Genomic DNA, 23,454 nt, shown 5'->3' on the forward strand with positions numbered 1-23,454 from the left:
TCATCAGTAGGCCTCTCTGCTCCACTGTCTGGCTTTCTTTTCCTCATCCTCTTTTCTTGTTCTTTTTTTTTTTGATTACCGCACCGCAGCGACTTAATAAATGATTAATTATTCCCCCCCACCCCCGCCAATGACGATGCCATCGTGGATCACGATGGTTCACTGTGGAATAATCATGATGGATAAATTCCTGACATCGCACAACCCTAGTACGAACCCTGTTCATTGTTCTTCTTTCACTTTCAATTTAAGAGAAAGTAGATGAATCATGCAAGTTTGACGGGAATGATTCACATATTAATGTTCCCTTGAATTGAAAGTGAATGACAGTGAATCATTCCCGTCCAAGGTGCATGATTCACAATACATTCTCTTCAATGTACATTTCAATACAAGTATGACGGGAATGACATGGGGCCTCTTTAGGGAGGTTTCAATGTCATTGCAAATCGTCCATGGGAGGGAGTTGCACTGCTGTGTGTGGAGTAAAGTTTCTCAGCAATCGGGGGCCCCAAGCAAGTGCCTGCATTGCCTGTTCACAAGCTCCGCCTCTGCACCTGGTAGCACGCGTACCACGGAGGCTCGGTCCTTCGCATGGCCGACGCAGATTCGAATCCGACCTGAGGTCCTTTGCCACATGTCATCCCCCTCTCTCTCCCCACCTTTCCTGTCTGCCTATTGTCTTGTCTAATAAAGGCAAAATGCCCACAAATAAATAGTCTTCCAATGCATTTGTAAATGGTATAGTTGTATTCCTTGACCCTGATATTTGTACATATAGGTTTTACATTGCAGCCAACTTGAAAATCAAAGATGGCCACCAGAATATATTTGCAGCAAGTGGATCCTATCAAAAATGGCAAGCTATGGCTATGGGCACTGGGCAGCATGGACAATTTGGTGCTTGTCAGAAACGTCCACATCCATTTCAAATCAGGTGCTAAGCCTACCGTGTCCACTAAACCCATTAAAAGATTTTTTTAATCACACTTTATCGCTAAAATTGTATTCTTTGGCCATGAAATTGTGATCCTAAGTGGTTTAGAAGCTAACACATGTGACTATTCTCTAGTCTAGAACTACAAATTCCACTCTCACAGGTGCTCAGTTGTTTTGCTCCAATATTGCAATAATATAGGGATGCACGATATATCGGCAATCATATCGGTATCGGCCAGTATCGGCCGATTTTTTTTAACATATCGGTCATATCGGTATCGGTCAGATGTTGCAATGTTAATATCGGTTATCATTATCAGCCAAATTCTTCACATTGATATGAAATAATGCAGTAAATCTATGATTTATGGGCTTTTCCAAAGGCTTTGCAAATAAAGAAATGCATAACTTTTTCAAATTCAGTGTTAACATGTGTTTTTCAGTATGTACAAAATGTGATGATCATAAAAATGTGGTTTTATACAGATCATATCGACATCTGTAAATATCGGTTATCGGCCATAACAGCAATGTTAATATCGGTTATCGGCATCGGCCAAAATTTTCATATCGGTGCATCCCTACAATAATACCTTCATAAAACCCGAATTGGAGGAGAATGTCATCTCTGTTAGTTTCGATGGATATAAATCAGGTCAAATCCCCAACATAAATGGGAGCTCGGGCTATGTCTGTCCCACTGTGATTGTCCCACTGTGACAACATCCGTGATGTCATAAATCCCACTGTGACATCATCCATGATGTCATAAATCCTACTGTGACATCATCCGTGATGTCATAAATCCCACTGTCATAAATCCCTGATCCCACTGTGACATCATCAGTGATGTCATAAATCCCACTGATCAGGGGCGGACTGGGATCATAATTCAGGCCGGGCATTAGATACCAAGCAGGCCAGGCCGATACGGGCCGACGCGTGTGCTGGCGTCCGAAGGGCGGCGTCAAAAAATTTGGGCCGTTTGAAGCTCAATTTGGGCCGTTTGAAGTCAGATTTGGGCCGTTTGAAGCCCAATTTGGGTCGTTTAAAGCCCGATTTGGGCCGTTTGAAGCCCGATTTGGGCCGTTTGAAGCCCAATTTGGGCCAAGTCCAATTTTACAATGAGATGCACCCACTTTAACCCTGAATAAAGTAATAAAACCACTAGTAAACCAGTAGGCGGCGCCTGGCCTGCTGTTCAGTGAGTAGTCTCTTAGAACAGACGAGTTGGCTTCCGCAATTTTCAAATGCTTCCACCATACCGTCTGTACTTCGTGGGGGAGAATCATGCACCAACCGGAATGGGAAGTAGAAAGGCGGGTTTTCCGCTCATTAGTCCAATCAGAATCCAATATGCCGCATTTTTCGTGGACACACGTGTCGTGATTGGTCGGATTCCGTCGAACTTCTTTCCTGTCTGAAGGTTTTTTTCCCAACTTCCTTGTGCATGTTCTGGGGGTGTAACGTACAGACTGTGTATAGCTGCATTCGCCGGATGTAGATGAAACAGTCTGTTTTAAGAGACTATTCAGTGAGTGGCCTGGCCTGGCCTGCAAAAAAAAAAAAAAAAAAAAATTGCAGGCCAGGCCACCGGGCATTATGCAGTCCGCCCCTGCCACTGATGACATCATCAGTTGTCATCAGTTGTCATAAATCTGACATTTATGGCATCATCAGTGATGGACCAATGCCGCATCGAGCTCGAGCGTGCGAGTTTCCTAGTGTATTGAAAAACACAGGAAAATGCCCTTATACATGTTTTGAGAACTTCAAAACTGTCTGTCTCTGCTTTGCAGTTGCTCACAACAGGAATGTGAGATGTGATCAAATGTGTGTCAGTTAATGTGAATTTAAATGTCACCAACCTGCTCTGTGTAAGCGGACTTCAGGGTTTAGAAGAGCGTCCAGCAGCTTTTGTTGTCCGTCGTTCTCTTGTTTTGACCGAGCAGCTTCCTCCTCGTACTCTGCTATGGTTCTTTCAAACAGCACAAATATCTCTTCGAGAGCTGCAGCGAGCCGCTTCTTCACCATCAGCGCTCTCTGCGTCTGGACTCGAGCCATGAACGCTGCTTTTACTGTAACAACACAACTTATATCAAACTCTAGCGTCAGCGTTGTGTTGCAGCAGCCCTGTCTTCCTGTTAGCAGCTAGCTAGTTAGCTACCTATGATAAAACGCTTTGTAGGCAACCGGAAGAAGAAGCTAGCGTTAGTTATCCATACACACAGAGACCCAGTCTTCTGCTACTTCACTAAATACGGCCTTTAGAAAGGAAAACAACAGAAAGTGATCATCCACTCGGCTCGGCGACTAGTTGCTATGAGGAGCACGAGGAAGGAGGGCTCCTGTCCCTGCTTCATCTTCTTCTTCTTCTTCTTCTTCTTTCGGGTTTTATGGTGGTTGGCATCCTTAAATGGTGCATTATCGCCACCTACTGTTTTTTTAATGAGCTTTACAAAATCAACTATAACTTCTTCTTCTTCTTCTTCTTCTTCTTCTTCTTCTTCTTCTTCTTCTTCTTCTTCTTCTTCTTCTTCTTCTTCTTCTTCTTCTTCTTCTTCTTCTTCTTCTATTGTTTTATGGCGGTTGGCAAACAGCTTTTTGTGCAATCAACTATAACTATATAACTAACTACTAGTACACTGAGTCTGACGGTCTGACCACAGACTGTAGAAAGAGATGTAATGCAGGATAGCCAAGCGAATGTGTTTGGATGGAAGTTTGACGCTAGGCCAATCAGAGGCAGAGAGGGGCGGGTTATGCCTTCGCCATCATCCGAAAAGAAATATCGCCTCCGGGACAACAACGCTTCCTACCCAGCGTGTGCACGTCTTTCCGACAGGGGTGGTTGTTATGGCAAATATCATCAACAACAACAACAACAACAACAACAACAACTACTACTACTACTACTAACTACTACAAGACATAAAGACCGAAATAGGCTACCTTGTTAATGTGTCTGTCGGAGACACGGCCTAACGTTAACATTTAATATGAGCCGAATATCAGCCTGCGCTCAGCTATGTATACAGGAAGTAAACCGGATATTCAGGTGGGTTGTGACGGTTGTTATTGTTGTCAAGTTAAAACTGTCTATAGCCAAACTCTCTCTCCCTTACTTCTTGTTGTTTTAACACAAAGCCTAGACAAAGCCTACCCTAACCACGCCAAGGAACCTATAAAGAAGGAAGAGACATTACCAACGTTCTACAGGGCTTTGTGGACCTGCCAAAAGCGTTGTTATTGATACAGTAAACTCCTCTGTGATCGAGGCGTTGCTAGGAAACGGTAAACTGTCGACCAAAACACTGCAAAGCTGAAGGAGATCCGTCCTCACAGCAGCAAACAGGTGGGAAATAAGGAATTTACTGTCATTTCTATTCCTATCTTTCTACTTTCTACTATCTTTCTAGTAACTACAGAGGTAGGCTACTGTATAAATTGATCAGCCATGCACAGCATGAAGTTATGGGAAAGAGTGGTGGAAGCTAGATTAAGAGGAGAGGTGTGGATAAGCGAGCAACAGTACGGTTTTGTACCAGGAGAGAGCGCTACAGATTCAATGTTTGCTTTGAGAATGTTGATGGAGAAGTGGAGAAGGTCAGAAGGAGCTGCAGTTAGGCGCGCTTCGACCCCAGCAGCCCAGCAGGCTCATGGTCTTGTGCTCTCAGGAGAGGGCAAACTTGGAAGAGAGGCTTTGGATAAATCGTGCGTCTTCATCAGAGATGAATGACGCACCGCAATATTGTTATATTGTTCTATAAAAAATTCAAAACAATATCAGTGTTTCCCCTAGAAATACTTTCTGCCCTAGAGGGATTTCGAAACGTACCCCGACTGCAACGGTGGGGGCCCTCGCTGGCGACGCTAAACTTTTAGCTAACCTGTCTGCATCTATGTTCGCAATGGCATCCCAACTATCATCATACTATTATGGGATGCGATGCGAACAGTTGGGATGTGCGTTTCCCAGGCAACGACACACGTTGACACGTTTTGGAACAGCGCTGCACGCTGGCACAATGCTCCTAAAAGCAAAATGCTTATTGTTTTGAATGATTTGGCATCTTCTAGTACTGTTACTGTCAACACCAGTATTGTTGTATTGTAAAAATATGCCATAAACAGTGTTTCCCACAGGATTTAGCGAATTTGTGGTGGGGGACCACAGACCCCCTAGGGGGGTGCGGGGGCATGGCCCCCCGCAAGATTTTTTTAAACAAGTAAAATGCATGAATTTGGTGTACTTTGAGAAAGCTTAAGAGCAAAATTAAAAGGCTAGATCTATGAAGAACATGTCATCATTACTGTGCTGTGGGTTTACAATGACAAACTAAATTTCTCCCTATAGGTCAGGGATACTCAACTTGCTTTGCCACTTTCGTGAAATGATAGAAGGCGAGGGGCCAGTTAATAAACAAACAATATACATTATTCTGTAGCGGATTGTAGGTTTTTGGGGTGTCAGCCGGAGTTTAGGCTGACAGTGTTGTGCACACCGGATAGTTAGTTAGGTTAAGTTAGTTGGGTTAAGTACATACATAAGTGCCTGGGTAGCGAGCAGATGGCGGTATTTGACAATTTAGCAGCTAAGTCATAGATTATTGAAAGATATTCCATATTCCAGACTGAAATGCTATAACAGAAGTATTGGCCAGAATGACATGAACATTTATTGGACACTTATTCAGCGGATATCTTGCATGTTGCGTTCAGGTGCACTGTAAAAATTTTTTTTTTTTTTTTTTTTTTTTTTTTTTTGGTCAACATCTTATTGTGGCGGTCCAAATATTATTGTGGCGGCCCGCCACAAATTCCTTTATGTATGGGAAACACTGATAAAGGTTTATTGACATTTTGGGGAGAGCAGGTTTTTTTTTTTTTTTTTTTTTGCAATCTTTTTTTCTGGCCCGGCGGGGGCGCTGTTATGGTAGGGGAAACACTGTAATATATATATAAAAAAAATAGGCCTACACTTGATCCGTGTGCTACAGTGTTTTTGGATTTTAAAAATCCCTTACAGGATTATTATTATTAGACACATTTTAAAGAGAACACTTTTTCCAGTGTCAACACGCTGACACAAAAATAGCCTAATAAACAGTATAAATGCAACATATGACTCCAATCAAACCTACAAAAACAGACCAGCTATGTTGTATGGCTTGGACACAGTGGCACTGATGAAAAGACCGGAGGCAGAGTTGGACGGTTTGGGGACAAAGTGAGAGAGGCCAGATTGAGATGGTTTGGACACGTGCAGAGGAGAGATGCTGGTTATGCAGGAGAAGAATGCTGGACATGGAGCTGCCAGGGTGGTGAGGGAGGACATGCAGGTGGTTGATGTGGTGAGGGAGGACATGCAGGTGGTTGATGGATGTGGTGAGGGAGGACATGCAGGTGGTTGATGGATGTGGTGAGGGAGGACATGCAGGTGGTTGGTGGATTTTTTTTTTTGTTGATTTATATGGGTGAATGTCAACAATACAGGGAAAACACAGACAATCACCGAGGATAAAAACACAATAAAGCCATTGGCTTATTTCCATTGCGGTCCTCTACAAATAACAAAACAACACACAAATGGATATCACCTTCTATACTCAAATTAAGACTATTTTTAACATTATTACTAGATTTGAATAGTAATAATGGCACACTTGACTATTATACAATACATAACCATTTGTTGTTATATGTAAGGACTTAACATACCCAGAGAAACAAGAAATACTAGGGGGGGGAAGGAGTGGGATTTGCGGGGAACGGGGGTTTAGCAGTGGGAGGGGGGGAGAAGCTCGCTCACACATGACTGGGGGCTATCGCTCATAGCAGCCTCCATCTATATGGCCCCATTCAGATGAGAACGAGGGAAGGAGGGGGGGGTGAGGATGAAGCGTGGAGGGAAGATTGCAAGAGCCAGGCTGGAACAAGGCGGCATGGGGGGGTGGGGGGGGGGGGGTGGGGGTGTGTGTGTGTGTGTGTGTGTGTGTGTGTGTGTGTGCGTGCGTGTGTGTTTGAGAGTCTGTGAATGTCCAATTGTCCTTGTGTGTGCTAGTGAGCCTGATAGGGAGTCGTCTTCCCGGATGGTGAGCGAAACATAGCGGTTCGCTATGGTGACGGCCTCCAGTCCAACAGGTGTCAGGGGGAGGGTGGAGGGTGGATGAGCGCAGTTGCATTCGTAGATATCAGGAGAGGAATTTCGGCTGCGTCCTTGGCAGCTCCGAGTCCAGATTAGGATGAAAATGTTTTGGTTGCCTGAATTCCTATCAGGTCACACAGACCAAACAGAACAGGTCTTAAGTCTCTGGAATCCCAACATAAGTTCATTCCTTATGCAGATCAGTGGAAATTTCCGTGATATAATCCAGGTATAATCCATTTTTCACAGTTCAAATTGTTCAAATTTCACAGTTCAAATTCACTGACCGCCCATCTCAATTTTCATGACGTCACAGCCTTGGGTCAATCGCTGCTGTCTTCCCGTACCCCGCGGCGAAAATCCGTCTGGGCAGAGGGTGGGGGCTCCCCGGACCTCGCTTTCCTCAAAGTTTAGTTGATTTGCGTTGAGATACCAGCTTAATTCCAATAAATCCATGTTTGTCATTTCGTATAGACAAATGCAAGTTTGCTCCGGCTAGCGTGGTGTTGCAGGCAGAGGGAAAAAGGTGCAGGAGCAGGAGAGGGAGGATTTGCGACCGCCCAGGTTCAGAGGCAAGACAAGAAAGGATGTGGTGAGGGAGGACATGCAGGTGGTTGGTGGATGTGGTGAGGGAGGACATGCAGGTGGTTGATGGATGTGGTGAGGGAGGACATGCAGGTGGTTGATGGATGTGGTGAGGGAGGACATGCAGGTGGTTGATGGATGTGGTGAGGGAGGACATGCAGGTGGTTTGTTGATGGAGTGAGGGAGGACATGCAGGTGGTTGGTGGATGTGGTGAGGGAAGACATGCAGGTGGTTGGTGGATGTGGTGAGGGAAGACATGCAGGTGGTTGGTGGATGTGGTGAGGGAGGACATGCAGGTGGGTGGTGGATGTGGTGAGGGAGGACATGCAGGTGGTTGGTGGATGTGATGAGGGAGGACATGCAGGTGGTTTGTGGATGTGGTGAGGGAGGACATGCAGGTGGTTGATGGATGTGGTGAGGGAGGACATGCAGGTGGGTGGTGGATGTGGTGAGGGAGGACATGCAGGTGGTTGGTGGATGTGGTGAGGGAGGACATGCAGGTGGTTGGCGCCACAGAGGAATGCAGACGACAGGAAGAGATGGAAACAGATGATCTGCTGTGGCGACCGCTAAGAAGAAGAAGAATAGGCTAACACCAGCTAAGCTAACATACAGCTAACAAAGCCAACATGCCAAAAATGAATTGCACTTCAGCGTGATTTCTCCTGAAACAGATATTGTACAATATTTGAATATTTGTAAGTGTGATTAAAGCTTATCAATTATAATTGGCTTCACTTGATATATATTTATAAAATAATTAGGCGTGTAATAATAGTTCACAAAATACACAGTTCGGTTCAATACGACACGATGGTGTCATGGTTCGGTACGTTTTCGATACAGGAAAAAAGTAGAAATGCCAGAGAAATTTACTTGATTTTATTTATTCTTTACTTATTTATTTTATTATTTTCACAGTCTAGTTTAAAATTGTATTTCAATTTACGACAATGTTTTAACACCTTTCATATTTTTTTTTATCTGATTTTACTTTACCATGATATCCTTGTAGATTCGTTCGGTTTGCAAACATAAACGGTTTGGTACCAATATGCGTATTTGGACCCCAGAAATGTGCATCCTGTCACTGACTGAATTGCTATGAAATGTATGAAGTTGTGTGTTGTAGGAGAAGTTGTGGATAACTAACGTTGAGCCTGTGGTCTGGTCTCTCCTCAGGATGGAGATAGTGTGGGTGTACAACCGGAGGCGGGCAGAGTTTGGCCGTCAGTGCGTGTTCTCGGACCGGCCGGCCGAGCTGCTCGCCGACGTGCCGCCGGACCCCGCGCTCGCTCACCACTTCATCCACAGAGACCCGAGTGACGTGGCCACGCACTGCTCCCAAGAGATGTCCGAGCACGAGGTGAGCTGCACGCACAGGGCAGAAGGTGACACGGGAGCCGTGTCCCATCCCAATCCCGGGCCAGAGTGCCTGCCTGCAACCAACCAGCAACCAGCCACCAGAACAACCAGCCCGCGGGGGAAAATAATGATAGTGTTTCTTCATATTAGAACTGCATGTGCAGATTGACTGCTCTATTGTTGTCTTCAGTCTCACTCCCGCCTGCGCCCGTTGGACTTTTTTCCCTGTCCCGTCGGGACCCACGGGACTCCTGAAAAAGTGTCAGCCTCGAGGTCAGACGTAAGCCATGTTGATCCTCTACATCAGAGGTTCTCAAATGTTTTTCAGCCAAGGACCCCTTACAACATACATGGGCAACATACGGCCCGCGGGCGCCCCCTGTGTAGCCCGCGATGACATTGCAAAAAAAAACTTACTGATACTTATGCTTAAATTAACCCACTCATATTCTGGTTTATCTCAAGAAAAACATTTCGGCTAGTGGAAAAAATTGGCTGGTAACTTTAAAATCTAGCAGCCATATTGGCAGATGGTGAAAAAAGTTAATTTCAAGCCCTGAGAGCAGGTGGTGACATAGGAGTGAGTGAGAAAAGGATGAAATATTGGTGGTTAAGACTGAATAATGACATCACAATTGAGTTATTCCTCTAAACCTGGCTTCAAATGCCCCAAATCCTTCGCGCTGGCGCCGTTCAGCCCTCAGCAAAATCTGGTAGGGAGGAAATTTTTTTGTGGCCCTCTCTATCATCAAATTTGCCCATCCATGGGTTACGGCATGACAATATTTGTTCGGCCCCCCGCAACAATCTGGGTTTCTCATGTGGCCCCCCATGAAAAATAGTTGCCCACCCCTGCCTTACAAGATAGAAAATATATCGGGGACCCCCTCATTCTGATTTATGATTTTGGGCTAAGCTTAATTGTTTCCACGGTAACGTGCTTGACTTTTAAATTGATAGGTTTGTTGGGTTAGAATGTAATCCATGAACCATTTTAGATTTGAAGCATAACATATTTTCATTCAACTATGAAGCTTTTGCAAAAAAAATAAAAATAAAAATAATTGTATTTTCCCGAAAACTTTTCGCGGACCCCCTGGCAAAGTGCCACGGACCCCTGGGGGTCCCCGGACCCCCATTTGAGAACCACTGCTCTACATGGTGCTACAATCCAGTTTTCCAAATCCAACCATCTCCTCACCTCTCTACTATATGTTCAACTCTGTGGAGTCATTACTTTATCCTACAATGCAGGGGTTTTCAAAATCTGACACTGCAGGCCTCGGCCCTCGGACCAAGCCTGGACCCTCCCTGCACTTTACTTGCTTAGTTTCGCTCAATTCCCAGATGCCTATGGGATCGTGATTATGTGATTTGATCCCTTAGACACACAATTGAAAGAAATCTCAATTGAGCCAAGATAGCCTGATATTACGGTTTCACTTCAGACGACATCAAATCAAATTATTGAAGTCATTTATTTGTTTCTGACTCTGGGAGCTACACACATTTAGGCTATTATGTGATCTCCTTTTGATAACTGATGGAATAACTAATGGATTTTCTTTTAAACTTCCATTCACTGAGCCTCCCCTGAAACTGTTTGGAGCCCCCCTGTCTTAGTGTTAGTCAGGTTCCCAATGTTCTGATTTCAACCTTCGTTCAAAATTTTTGGAGAGTTTGTAAACTATACATTTTTGGAAAGCTTAGAGTGTGACGAAACCCAAAACCAATGTTGCCATTTTTTTCAAAGTCTCTATGGTCGCCATCTTGGCGTTTCAAAATGGCGACCACCGAAATTAAACGCCTGCACTGGAAACCCCTATATGGCCCAGCAATGTTATTTCCTATAATCGTTTATGACTGAAATGTCATCTATAGGCCTAGTGGATGAAATTAAAAGTGGTTTCTAAAAGTTGCATCTTGAGCAATTTGAGTAATTAGCATAATGAGCTAATTAATCGCCAAATCGCAAAAATTTAGCTTCAAGTTAACCTAGAAAGGCGATCTAAGAGTCCAAGTCCATGTTTGTCATGTCCAGAAATGCATCTATTACCATAGTGCAGACATGCAACATTTCCTAATTTGCATGATTTGCATAAGGTATGTAAAAATTAGGTCACAATTAGGAAATGGCTAGATCTTTCACTTTTAGTCATCTTAGAATGATCATCTTTCTTTGATATTGGGTCACCTACTGATATGCTTGGACAAGACTGCCACGGTGGCATACTATATCAATTGCCAGGGCGGTGTCCGGTCGCAGGCCTTGAACGAACTAGCGACGGACATCCACGAGTGGGCTCGTGTTCACCTGCTATCCCTGTCGGCGGCCCACATTCGGGGCCACCTCAACCTGGGCGCAGACTTGTTGTCGCGGGGCAACCTGCACAACTCGGAATGGGTTCTCCACCCACAGGTGGTGGAACAAATTTGGGCCAAGTTCGGTCGAGCCGGCGTCGATCCCTTGCATCGCGGCACGCACACCATTGCCCCCAGTGGTTCTCTGTCCTCGGGGACGACCCACCGTTGAGCCACTGCCGCACGTCTGGCCGGGGGAGGCCCTCTACGCGTTCCCCCTGATCCCACAGGTGCTAGCCAGGGTGAGGCAGCAGGGCCTGCAGCTCATTCTGGTAGCCCCACATTGGCCGTCGCAGATCTGGTTCGCTGACCTGATTGCTCTGGCGCAGGAGGCTCCGTGGCTGTTGCCACGTCGAGTGGACCTACTGTCGCAGGCGGGCGGGGAGATTCTGCACCCTTCCCCACACAAGTGGAAGTTGGCAGCTTGGTTCCTGAAGGGGAACGGTTGTTAGCCCAGGGCCTACCGATGAACGTGGTACAGACCATACAGAGCGCTAGAGCTAGCTCCACTCGTGCACAGTATACTCACAAGTGGCAGTCCTTCGCGCGCTGGTGTGCGGAAAAGGACCTGGATCCAGTGTATTATGGCATACAGTGCATTCTCTGCTTCCTCCAAGGCCTGTACGAAGCGGGCCAGTCGCCACAGTCCCTCAAAGTATACTTGGCCGCAATCTCTGCCTGCCACATGGAGACTGAGGGCACGACAGTGGGAAGCCTGTCTTTGGTTTCTCGCTTTATGAAGGGCGTCCGCAAGCTTCGCCCCCATACGAGGAGCGTCTTCCCTAAATGGGACTTGGTTACGGTGTTGGAGGGTCTCTCGGGACCTCCCTTCGAACCGATTGACACAATCAGTCTGAAACACTTTTCGGCATTGCTGCTAGCTTTGTCTTCCGGCAAAGAGAGTTGGTGACTTGATTGCCCTGTCGGTGCAACAGTCATGCATGGTGTTCTCTGATGATGAGCGCAGGGGCACGCTTCGCCCCAACCCCGCTTACCAGCCCAAGAACATTAGGGCCGGGTTCAGGTCTATGACCATAGATCTGGTAGCGTTTAACCCTCCTTACTCAGATCCAATGGAGGAGAGGAGACTCCAGGCGCTTTGCCCCGTACGGGCAATGCGGGCATATGTGAATATGACGCGCACATTGCGCACTTCTAACCAGCTCTTGGTATGCCATGGAGCTCAGGCTTTAGGTAAGCCTCTGTCCAAGGAGCGCTTGTCGCATTGGATAGTTGAGGCCACTAACCTACTCTGCCGTTGGGAAGATTCCACCGGAGGGCATTAAAGCTCACTCTATGCGGGGTGTTGCTTCATCTTGGACGCGATTGCGTGGTGTATCGGTAGAGGACATGTGTGCTGCGGCATCATGGTCAACCCACGACACCTTCGTGAGGTATTATAGCTTGGACGTGGTAGGCACAACGTTCGCTCACACCGTCTTATCTTCTTCCTGTGCGCTATGCCATGACGGCCCTTTTTCGTCCGAAGGTCGCATCGCGGTGCTTCGTTGCAGCAAGGACGTTGTAGGTAGCATTAGTGAGAGCTTGAGCTGAAGCGAAGTAAAACGTAGGGGTTGTGCAACAACCCAGGTTTTACGAGTGAAAGCAAGAGCTCTCACTATCTAGCCTTGCTGTCCGGGTATATACTTGGCTCAATGTTGAATGCTTGGAGTGGGGTTCCCTGTCTGGCGGGCCGCTACAAAATGGCTGACGGTCGCATCCAATCACAGACAGGGTTCGGCCAGGTGATACCTTCAGGAGCGGCTGCGGTGTTCCACGTCACCGTCACGTCACCTGGGTGTTAGGATGACGTCACCATTCCTACGTTGACGTCGTCATTCCTACTATGATGTCATCGATCACTGATGATGTCATGATCCACCTGTGATCCACCTGTGTCTCCACCAAGTGTCTCAATCATGCCTTCCGATGGCCTCGCTGGTGATGTCATAACACATGTGATGTCATAACACAGGTGATGTCATATTCGGGTCTATAAGGGCCTGCTCCTGCAGGCCTTGGCCAGTGATTGATAAATTCTCATCAAGGATCATGCCAATCTCGGCAATCTCTGCAACCGTTCCCAAAACCTCGAACAGTGCTGCCCCAGCCATCAAGTTCCACAACACCCCAGCTTCATCAACTACCCGCGAATAGATCCACATGTCTAACACCGATCCTGACAGTATGAATCACTCAGAAATGGATTTAGCGGATAGATTTCCACCGATCAAGGAGGAAGACCCTTGGTGGGTGCGAGACCTGCCTTCGGCCACCCGACAGGGGTTTGAAACAATACTTGAGCTGATTGCTCAAGCTGCTTCTAGCTCTGCCCAGCAGGAAAGAGTAATCCAGGCTCTGGCTTCCGAAGCCGCTGATCGGCACGCCCTCTTGATTGGCCGGCTAGATCGTCTCGAAGGGCTAGGCCCCCAGGGTGTCATTCCGCAGCCTCTGCGAGACCTCGCACTTGAGTCAAGACGCCTGATTGCCCACCAGGAAAAAGCAATCCAGGCTCTGGCTTCCGAAGCCGCTGATCGGCACGCCCTCTTGATTGGCCGGCTAGATCGTCTCGACGGGCTAGGCCCCCAGGGTGCCATTCCGCAGCCTTCTGCCCCTCCTGCCCCAGCTTTCGAGCGCACCGCCGTTCCGGAGGTTTCCAGACCTGCTACTCCCCCGTCCACAGCGGCCGTTGCTTCTAGCTCTGCCTCTCGGCCGCCCCCAGCTGCTAAGGGCATATTCTGGGGGGGAGTTCGCGTCATTCCAGAGCAGGGGCACCCACATTTGAGTCCCAGCAGCCATCTGTACCGTGATCTGACCGGCAGGGTTCGCATCACACCAGAGGAGAGGCAGCGCCGTTTGGACACCCGGAGCTGCCTGTACTGTGGTCGAGCCGGGCATTACCTCTCCTCCTGCTCCCGGCGTCCAGTAAGTGGTCCCACCGCTCGCCGGCCCGTGGTACTCTCAGTGGATCAAGACTCTACGTGTCCAGCCGAAGAATCTGTACGGTTGGGTAGCGTTCCCTGCAGGACCCAGGAGTGGCAGTGTGTCTCCAAGAGGGTTAGGGAGTTGGAGAGGACTGTCGATCATCTCATGGGGAAGTTCAATCGCTGCCTGCAGATCGGCTCCGTCCCCCCGCAGGGGGCCTCCGAGTCTGCTGGCCCTGAGGCACAACCTATGGACCTGCCCCTCGCCGAGTCTGAACCCGTACCTGAGGCACGACCTGTGGACCTTCCCCTCGCCGAGCCTGAACCCGTACCCCAGCAGCAGCCAATTCCTGTCCCTGACCAACACGTAGGTTCCAGCCTCATGCTGGGAGGCTCCCGTAGTGTCGTCAGCCCTCGGTCAAGAGCAAGAAGAAATAAGAGGCGTTTAAAGGAGGAGACGGTGGGTGACCTCCCCAAACTACAGGTCGGGAGGGCAGGCCTCGCTGTGTCAGATCCCCCTGCGGCTCTGCCTTCGGAGACGGCGGCATTTGACCCTTTTGATGGTCTCCAGCCTCCCGTGTTTGGATCGTGCCCGGGGGATGGCCGGCCCCAGAGGATCCACCGGACCCGGTGGAAGTTCTATCTACGTATCGGTCCATCTATGGCTTCGATATCCTGTATTAGGGAGGAGCACCTCCACTGTCCTACACCCCCTTTGGGGTCTGACCACCTGCATCTAACCACCTGCTGAAGAGCACCTCACTCTCTTACACCCCCTTTGGGGCCTAACCACCTGCGCCCCATTGGACGCCAGGTGACGTCCGTTGAGGGGAGGGTACTGTTAGGATGACGTCATCATTCCTACTTTGACGTCGTCATTCCTACTATGATGTCATCAATCACTGATGATGTCATGATTCATAAGCGTCTTTCATGCCTTTCGCTGGTGATGTCATAACACAGGTGATGTCATATTCACATCTATAAGGGCCTGTTCCTGCAGGTCCTCGCCAGTGATTCATAAATTCACATCAAGATCAAGGATCATACCAATCTCTGCAACGTCTGCAACCTGCAACTCCTGCAACCAGCAACTTCGGCAATCTCTGCGACCGTTCCCAAACCTCGAACTGTGCAGCCCCAGCCATCAAGTTCCACAACACCCCAGCTTCATCAACTACCCGCGAATAGATCCACACGTCTAACTCCGATCCTGAAAGAACCATGCCAGTTGACCTTCGCTTTTCTGGGAACCATCGGGAGACAATTCACTTCCACGTGACCGACTGTCCTAACACTCCCGTGGTCCTCGGCCGCCCCTGGTTAAACCTGCACAAACCCTTCCTCCAATGGTCCCCAGGCAAGGGCAAGGTGGTCTCGTGGAGCCCCTATTGCCATGCAAATTGCCTGGTCGCCGCGCTCTCTCCGGCTTCCCCTGCACCGGTGTCGGCCCCGGCTCCCCCGGATCTGTCGTCCGTCCCCATGGTTTACCATGATTTGGCCCCGGTGTTCGGGAAGGAGCATACGCTGTCCCTCCCTCCCCACCGGCCGTTTGATTGCCCTGTTGACCTTAAGGCCGGGGCAACCTTTCCCCGGAGCCGGCTATACAACCTCTCCCGCCCTGAGCAGGAGTCCATGAGGACCTACATCCGTGATTCCTTGGCTGCGGGCATCATTAGGCCCTCGTCGTCCCCGATGGCCGCTGGGTTTTTCTTTGTGGGGAAGAAGGATGGGACCCTCAGACCATGTATTGATTTCCGAGGGTTGAACGACATCACGGTGAAGAACACATATCCCCTGCCACTCATTAGCTCTGCCTTCCCACCCCTTCATGGCTCCAAGATATTCTCCAAACTTGATCTAAGGAATGCCTACCACCTTGTCCGCATTAGGGAGGGGGACGAGTGGAAGACGGCCTTCAACACTTCCCTTGGCCATTTTGAGTACCTGGTTATGCCTTTCGGGCTTACTAACGCCCCCGCCGTCTTCCAGGCTCTCATAAATGACATTCTGAGGGATATGATCGGCCTCTTCGTTTTTGTCTACTTAGATGACATCCTCATCTTCTCTCAGGATTTTGACGACCATCAACAACATGTCCGCCTAGTGCTCCAACGGTTGTTGGAGAACAGCCTCTTCGTCAAGGCTGAGAAGTGTGAATTTCATGCTTCCACTGTGTCCTTCCTCGGATATGTGATTGCCGAAGGTGAGTTACGCATGGATCCCGCCAAGGTCGCGGCTGTGGCGGATTGGCCTGAACCCTCTACCTTGAAACAGCTTCAACGGTTCCTTGGGTTTGCCAATTTTTATCGACGATTTGTCCGCAACTACGGCAGTGTGGCTTCCCCTCTTACCGCCCTCACCTCCACCTCTACTCCGTTTCGGTGGACCCCCCTGGCCAAGACTGCTTTCAGCGAGCTCAAACGCCATTTCTCTACAGCTCCCGTGCTCTCCCAACCTGACCCAGAACTGCAGTTCATCGTTGAGGTTGATGCCTCAGAGACTGGAATTGGGGCTGTTCTCTCTCAACGCTCTCCTGGGGATCAGAAGGTCCATCCTTGCGCCTTTTTCTCGTGTAAGCTTTCACCCGCTGAAGCCAATTATAACGTCGGCGATCGTGAGCTGCTGGCAGTTAAGTCAGCTCTTGAGGAGTGGCGCCATTGGCTGGAGGGTTCCAAGCTCCCGTTCGTCGTGTGGACGGACCACAAGAACCTGGCCTACATCCAGGCCGCTAAGAGATTGAATTCTCGGCAGGCAAGGTGGACCCTGTTTTTCGGGAGGTTCAACTTCACCCTGACTTACCGACCAGGTTCTAAGAACGTCAAGCCAGACGCCCTGTCCCGCCAGTTCTCTGCTGACATACGGGCTGAGCCCGAACCCGTGTTGCCTGCGGCCTGTTTTGTGGCCTCGGTAACGTGGGAGATTGAATCGCGTGTCCGTCTAGCCCAACAGGGTAAGCCTGACCAAAAGGGAGTCCCGCCGGGACGTCTATTCGTTCCTGACTCCGCCCGTTCTGAGGTTCTTCTGTGGGGCCACTCGACGCGGCTTACTTGTCACCCTGGGGTTAGACGGACCCTGGCCTTCATCCGCAGGCACTTCTGGTGGCCCGCCATGGAGGGGGATACTAGGGAGTTCGTCGCCGCTTGCCCGGTCTGCGCCCGAAACAAGACTTCGACTAAACCCTCGTCAGGCCTTCTCCGCCCCCTTCCTATACCTCGTCGCCCTTGGTCTCATATGGCCATGGACTTTATAACCGGACTCCCCCCATCAGATGGGAACACCGTCATCTTGACCGTCATTGACAGATTCTCTAAGTGGGCTCATTTTATTCCACTTCCTAAACTCCCGTCCTCCAAGGAGACGGCGGACCTCTTGGTTTTACACGTGTACCGGGCACATGGCATTCCGTCTGACATTGTGTCCGATCGGGGGCCCCAGTTCATTTCTCAGGTTTGGAAGGCCTTCTGTACGGCTCTTGGCACGACTGTCAGCCTCTCGTCGGGTTATCACCCGCAGACTAATGGCCAAGCCGAGAGGGTCAACCAGGAGTTGGAGACCATGCTGCGTTGCACCACAGCTGCTGACCCCTCCCACTGGAGTGCCCAGTTGCCGTGGGTTGAGTACGCCCACAACACGCACCCCAACGCCTCTTCCGGCATGTCTCCCTTTGAATGCTGCTTCGGTTTTCAGCCGCCCTTGTTCCCCTCCCAGGAGGAGGAGGTTGCGGTGCCTTCCATGCAGACACATTTGCGCCGTTGCCGTCGCACGTGGAAGAGGGCTCGCGCATCACTATTACGTTCCTCTGCCAAGACGCAAGTCCAGGCTAACCGCCGCCGCACACCGGCCCCAGCCTATGCACCAGGTCAGAGAGTGTGGCTCTCATCTCGGAACGTTCCCCTGAAGGTTGAGTCAAGGAAGCTTGCGCCCCGTTTTATCGGGCCTTTTGTTATTGAGCGGGTTGTGAACCCTGCGGCTGTCCGCTTGGTTCTACCTGCTTCTCTCCGTCGCATCAACCATACCTTCCACGTATCCCAGGTCAAGCCGGTGCACTCTAGTCCCTTGTGCCCTCCTGCGGCGGCCCCCCCGCCGCCTCGGTTAATCGACGACCACCCTGCCTACACGGTCCGGCGGCTGTTGGACAGGCGACGCAGGGGTCGTGGGTTTGAATACCTGGATTGGGAGGGGTACGGCCCCGAGGAACGCAGTTGGGTTCCCCGCCGGTTCATCCTTGACGCTGCGCTCATTCGGGATTTCCTTGCGGCTGATCAGGCGCCGGGTGACGCCCGTTGAGGGGAGGGTACTGTTAGGATGACGTCACCATTCCTACGTTGACGTCGTCATTCCTACTATGATGTCATCGATCACTGATGATGTCATGATCCACCTGTGATCCACCTGTGTCTCCACCAAGTGTCTCAATCATGCCTTCCGATGGCCTCGCTGGTGATGTCATAACACATGTGATGTCATAACACAGGTGATGTCATATTCGGGTCTATAAGGGCCTGCTCCTGCAGGCCTTGGCCAGTGATTGATAAATTCTCATCAAGGATCATGCCAATCTCGGCAATCTCTGCAACCGTTCCCAAAACCTCGAACAGTGCAGCCCCAGCCATCAAGTTCCACAACACCCCAGCTTCATCAACTACCCGCGAATAGATCCACATGTCTAACACCGATCCTGACACTGGGTGGTTCGAAAGGTTAACTTTTATGGAATAAAAGGTAAGAGCATTCAAGTCTGTGCACTATGCGTGCTAAAGTACGGAAGCTTTCAGATGACTCCAGAGTAACGGAGGAACAACAGAAATGCTTGGCTAGGTTTGTGTGTGCTGCCTACTGCCAAAAAGGAAGAAACATTAAGAAACATTCCAGAGCTGCATTGGCACATGTTCTGCAAGTATATGGCAGAGAGTTAAAGGCTACCACCTACAGAGGGTGCCTTGAAAAAGCACATTGATAGGGTACATGTGCAAGCTCATGTTTGGGGACAGGCAAGCGTTGAGCAGCAAGTACCTTTAAATCCTCTCAAAAATGGCTACTTCAAGGCTGATAAAGGCCAGTTAAGACCCACTACCACTGATGTACTACCAGCTCCTGAGTCCAATATTGAAATGGTGAGATGCCGCTGCAAAGGAGATTGTTCAACACAAAGATGCTCCTGTAGGAAGAGAAACTTACAATGCACTGACCTTTGCCTTTGCAGTACACAATGTGAGAACGATGACGACTCAAGATCTGAAAACCGGGATTCAGATGGCAGTGATGCTGAAGATCTTGAATTAGATGGGTTTTTAACTAACAGAAGTTAGTTATAATTGCAAATGATGAATTTCAATATGCCTTGACGTACAGAGATCTTTGTTACAATCCATTTGTTATGGATGCTTGAATTCAAATTATAAATATATTTACTTTATATTATATCCAATTGATTTTCCTTCCCTTTTTCCTTAAAGTGTTTTGAACATTTGTCGTTTTTAAAATCCAAAATGGAATTGACTAAAGCCAAAATATAGATGTCCATTTCAGCCTAATCATATAATTTATGCTAATTGTGCTAATGAACAAAGGTTGCATGATTTAGTTATGGCAAGACATTAATTTCTAGACATCAAAACATAGACTTAGACTCTAAGATAATCGTTCTAAGTTGCCCAAAACAGAAGATTTCCTGATTGTTACCTTTTTTTAACCAAATTTATACTAATTATGCTAATTAGGAAAGGTTGCATGACTGCACTATGGTAATAGATGAATTCCTGCACATAACAAACATCATCTTTCTAAGTTAACTGGAAGCAAAGTTATAGCCATTTTCCAGTTTTCGGCAATTAATTGGCTCATTATGCGAATTACTCAAATTTCTCAACATGCAACTCTTAGCAACCAAGTTCAATTTCATCCACTAGGCCTATAGATGACATTCCATTCATAAAAGCTCATAGGAAACTACATTGCTGGGTCATATAGGGATTTCCAGTGCAGGTGTTTAATTTTGGTGGTCGCCATTTTGAAACGCCAAGATGGCCACCATAGTGACTTTGAAAAAAATGGCAACATTGGTTTTGGGTTTCGTCACACTCTAAGCTTTCCAAAAATGTATAGTTTACAAACTCTCCAAAAATTTTGAACGAAAATACATAAGGACCTGGACTATGTGTCTTATCCCTCTTTAAACCCTAACCGTAGCCTAACCCATGGTTTTGATGAGGTCGTTTAAGATAATAGGATGTGAATTGCAATTTTATTTAACTCTAAAACAAATATAGGTTTATTTTCATACCTCCTTGATCGATGGGAAACGAAAACACATGATGGTGGATTAATAAATCCTTTATTGATGGAAAAAATAAATAGGTTAGACTAAAAAACACAATTATTTCTGATGCAGATTAAAGGGTTTGAACTTGGTCCAGGTCTCTGCTTGTGTTCTGAGTCCCGTCTTCTTCTGCAGGTGAATACGGAGCGCTTTGAGTGGGAAAGCCGTGGGATAAACCACGTGGAGGGGGGCTGGCCCAAAGACGTCAACCCCCAAGAGATGGAGCAGACCATCCGCTTCAGGAAGAAGGTGGAGAAGGACGAGAACTACGTCAACAGCCTCCTGCAGCTGGGCAGCGTAAGACCCCGCTCACCAAGCACATTGCATTTCACTGACAGACAGAAAGAGGCCTGATACTGTTGTGATGTAGCTGATAGTGTTGTGATGTAGCTGATAGTGTTGTGATGTAGCTGATAGTGTTGTGAGGTAGCTGATAGTGTTGTGTTGTGAGGTAGCTGATACTGTTGTGAGGTAGCTGATAGTGTTGTGAGGTGTTGTGTTGTGAGGTAGCTGATAGTGTTGTGAGGTGTTGTGTTGTGAGGTAGCTGATAGTGTTGTGAGGTGTTGTGTTGTGAGGTAGCTGATAGTGTTGTGAGGTGTTGTGTTGTGAGGTAGCTGATAGTGTTGTGAGGTGTTGTGTTGTGAGGTAGCTGATAGTGTTGTGAGGTAGCTGATAGTGTTGTGAGGTAGCTGATAGTGTTGTGACGTAGCTGATAGTGTTGTGATGTAGCTGATAGTGTTGTGAGGTAGCTGATAGTGTTGTGATGTAGCTGATAGTGTTGTGAGGTAGCTGATAGTGTTGTGATGTAGCTGATAGTGTTGTGATGTAGCTGATAGTGTTGTGATGTAGCTGATAGTGTTGTGAGGTAGCTGATAGTGTTGTGATGTAGCTGATAGTGTTGTGATGTAGCTGATAGTGTTGTGAGGTAGCTGATAGTGTTGTGAGGTAGCTGATAGTGTTGTGAGGTAGCTGATAGTGTTGTGAGGTAGCTGATAGTGTTGTGATGTAGCTGATAGTGTTGTGAGGTAGCTGATAGTGTTGTGAGGTAGCTGATAGTGTTGTGAGGTAGCTGATAGTGTTGTGATGTAGCTGATAGTGTTGTGATGTAGCTGATAGTGTTGTGAGGTAGCTGATAGTGTTGTGAGGTAGCTGATAGTGTTGTGAGGTAGCTGATAGTGTTGTGAGGTAGCTGATAGTGTTGTGATGTAGCTGATAGTGTTGTGAGGTAGCTGATAGTGTTGTGTTGTGAGGTAGCTGATACTGTTGTGAGGTAGCTGATAGTGTTGTGAGGTGTTGTGTTGTGAGGTAGCTGATAGTGTTGTGAGGTGTTGTGTTGTGAGGTAGCTGATAGTGTTGTGAGGTGTTGTGTTGTGAGGTAGCTGATAGTGTTGTGAGGTGTTGTGTTGTGAGGTAGCTGATAGTGTTGTGAGGTGTTGTGTTGTGAGGTAGCTGATAGTGTTGTGAGGTAGCTGATAGTGTTGTGAGGTAGCTGATAGTGTTGTGACGTAGCTGATAGTGTTGTGATGTAGCTGATAGTGTTGTGAGGTAGCTGATAGTGTTGTGATGTAGCTGATAGTGTTGTGAGGTAGCTGATAGTGTTGTGATGTAGCTGATAGTGTTGTGATGTAGCTGATAGTGTTGTGAGGTAGCTGATAGTGTTGTGATGTAGCTGATAGTGTTGTGAGGTAGCTGATAGTGTTGTGATGTAGCTGATAGTGTTGTGATGTACCTGATAGTGTTGTGAGGTAGCTGATAGTGTTGTGAGGTAGCTGATAGTGTTGTGAGGTAGCTGATAGTGTTGTGATGTAGCTGATAGTGTTGTGAGGTAGCTGATAGTGTTGTGAGGTAGCTGATAGTGTTGTGAGGTAGCTGATAGTGTTGTGATGTAGCTGATAGTGTTGTGATGTAGCTGATAGTGTTGTGAGGTAGCTGATAGTGTTGTGAGGTAGCTGATAGTGTTGTGAGGTAGCTGATAGTGTTGTGAGGTAGCTGATAGTGTTGTGATGTAGCTGATAGTGTTGTGAGGTAGCTGATAGTGTTGTGAGGTAGCTGATAGTGTTGTGAGCAGGCCCGTATCTAGCCTGCCACACTAGGGTGGGCTGGTAGGGGGCAACTTTGGCGGTAGGTTGCCAGAGGTTGTGGGTTCGGGGATGGGGATTAAATTGCATTATATTCAGTGGCGCTGGAAGTACTTTTAGGTAGGAATGGACTCTCGGTGCTGCCTGCAAGGGCAGCGCCGAAGAAAATTTGACGTTTTTTGGACTTTCATCCAAGAATATTTAATTTTAAATTAACATTAGGATTATACTGTTGTGATGTCATTATTCAGTATCTTCTCCTTTTCTCACTCACTTTCATGTAACCACCTGCTCTCCCTTTAGTCGTTTTACACTACAACAGACAGCAACACAGGCATAAACACTGAACCAAATTGTTCCAGTAGGAGTCACCATTCTGTTTTGGGTCACCAAACTGTAAGTAGGAACTTTCACTCAGGTGACAGGCCAGTGTTTACATTATTATTGTCAAAACTATTAGCAAACTATGTACAAACTAACTATTTACAAAACTATTGCTATATTTCCAAGACGTTTAGTCTTATTCAAATTCAAACTGAAAAGTGACAAAGAAAACTACTTTGAAAGCAGATTGACTTACCCTAAAAATAAATAAAAATACTTCATCCAGTTTAAAATAATCAACTCCATAACATTTCTTTTCATTGGATGATCTTATTTCTCAAATCAAATTAAAGACTAGTGCAGTGAGACTTAACCATAGCTAAAAACTATTTGCCATTTAGCCTGT

General features: G+C 47.7%; 1 protein-coding gene across 1 annotated transcript in view; it reads left to right on the forward strand.

Moving 5' to 3' along the window:
- Positions 1 to 8,856: 8,856 nt before the first annotated feature.
- Positions 8,857 to 23,454, forward strand: part of dnai2b (dynein, axonemal, intermediate chain 2b) — a gene marked incomplete at its 5' end in the record, with an annotated part of 45,177 nt that continues 30,579 nt past the window's right edge. The window contains 2 exons of the mRNA XM_083645775.1: positions 8,857 to 9,039; positions 20,781 to 20,942. Coding sequence (XP_083501901.1) covers positions 8,857 to 9,039; positions 20,781 to 20,942 — 345 coding nt within the window. The remainder of the gene's footprint in view (positions 9,040 to 20,780; positions 20,943 to 23,454) is intronic.

This window comes from Poromitra crassiceps, assembly GCF_964638095.1.
Source record: "Poromitra crassiceps genome assembly, chromosome: 11".
Lineage (NCBI taxonomy): Eukaryota > Metazoa > Chordata > Actinopteri > Beryciformes > Melamphaidae > Poromitra > Poromitra crassiceps.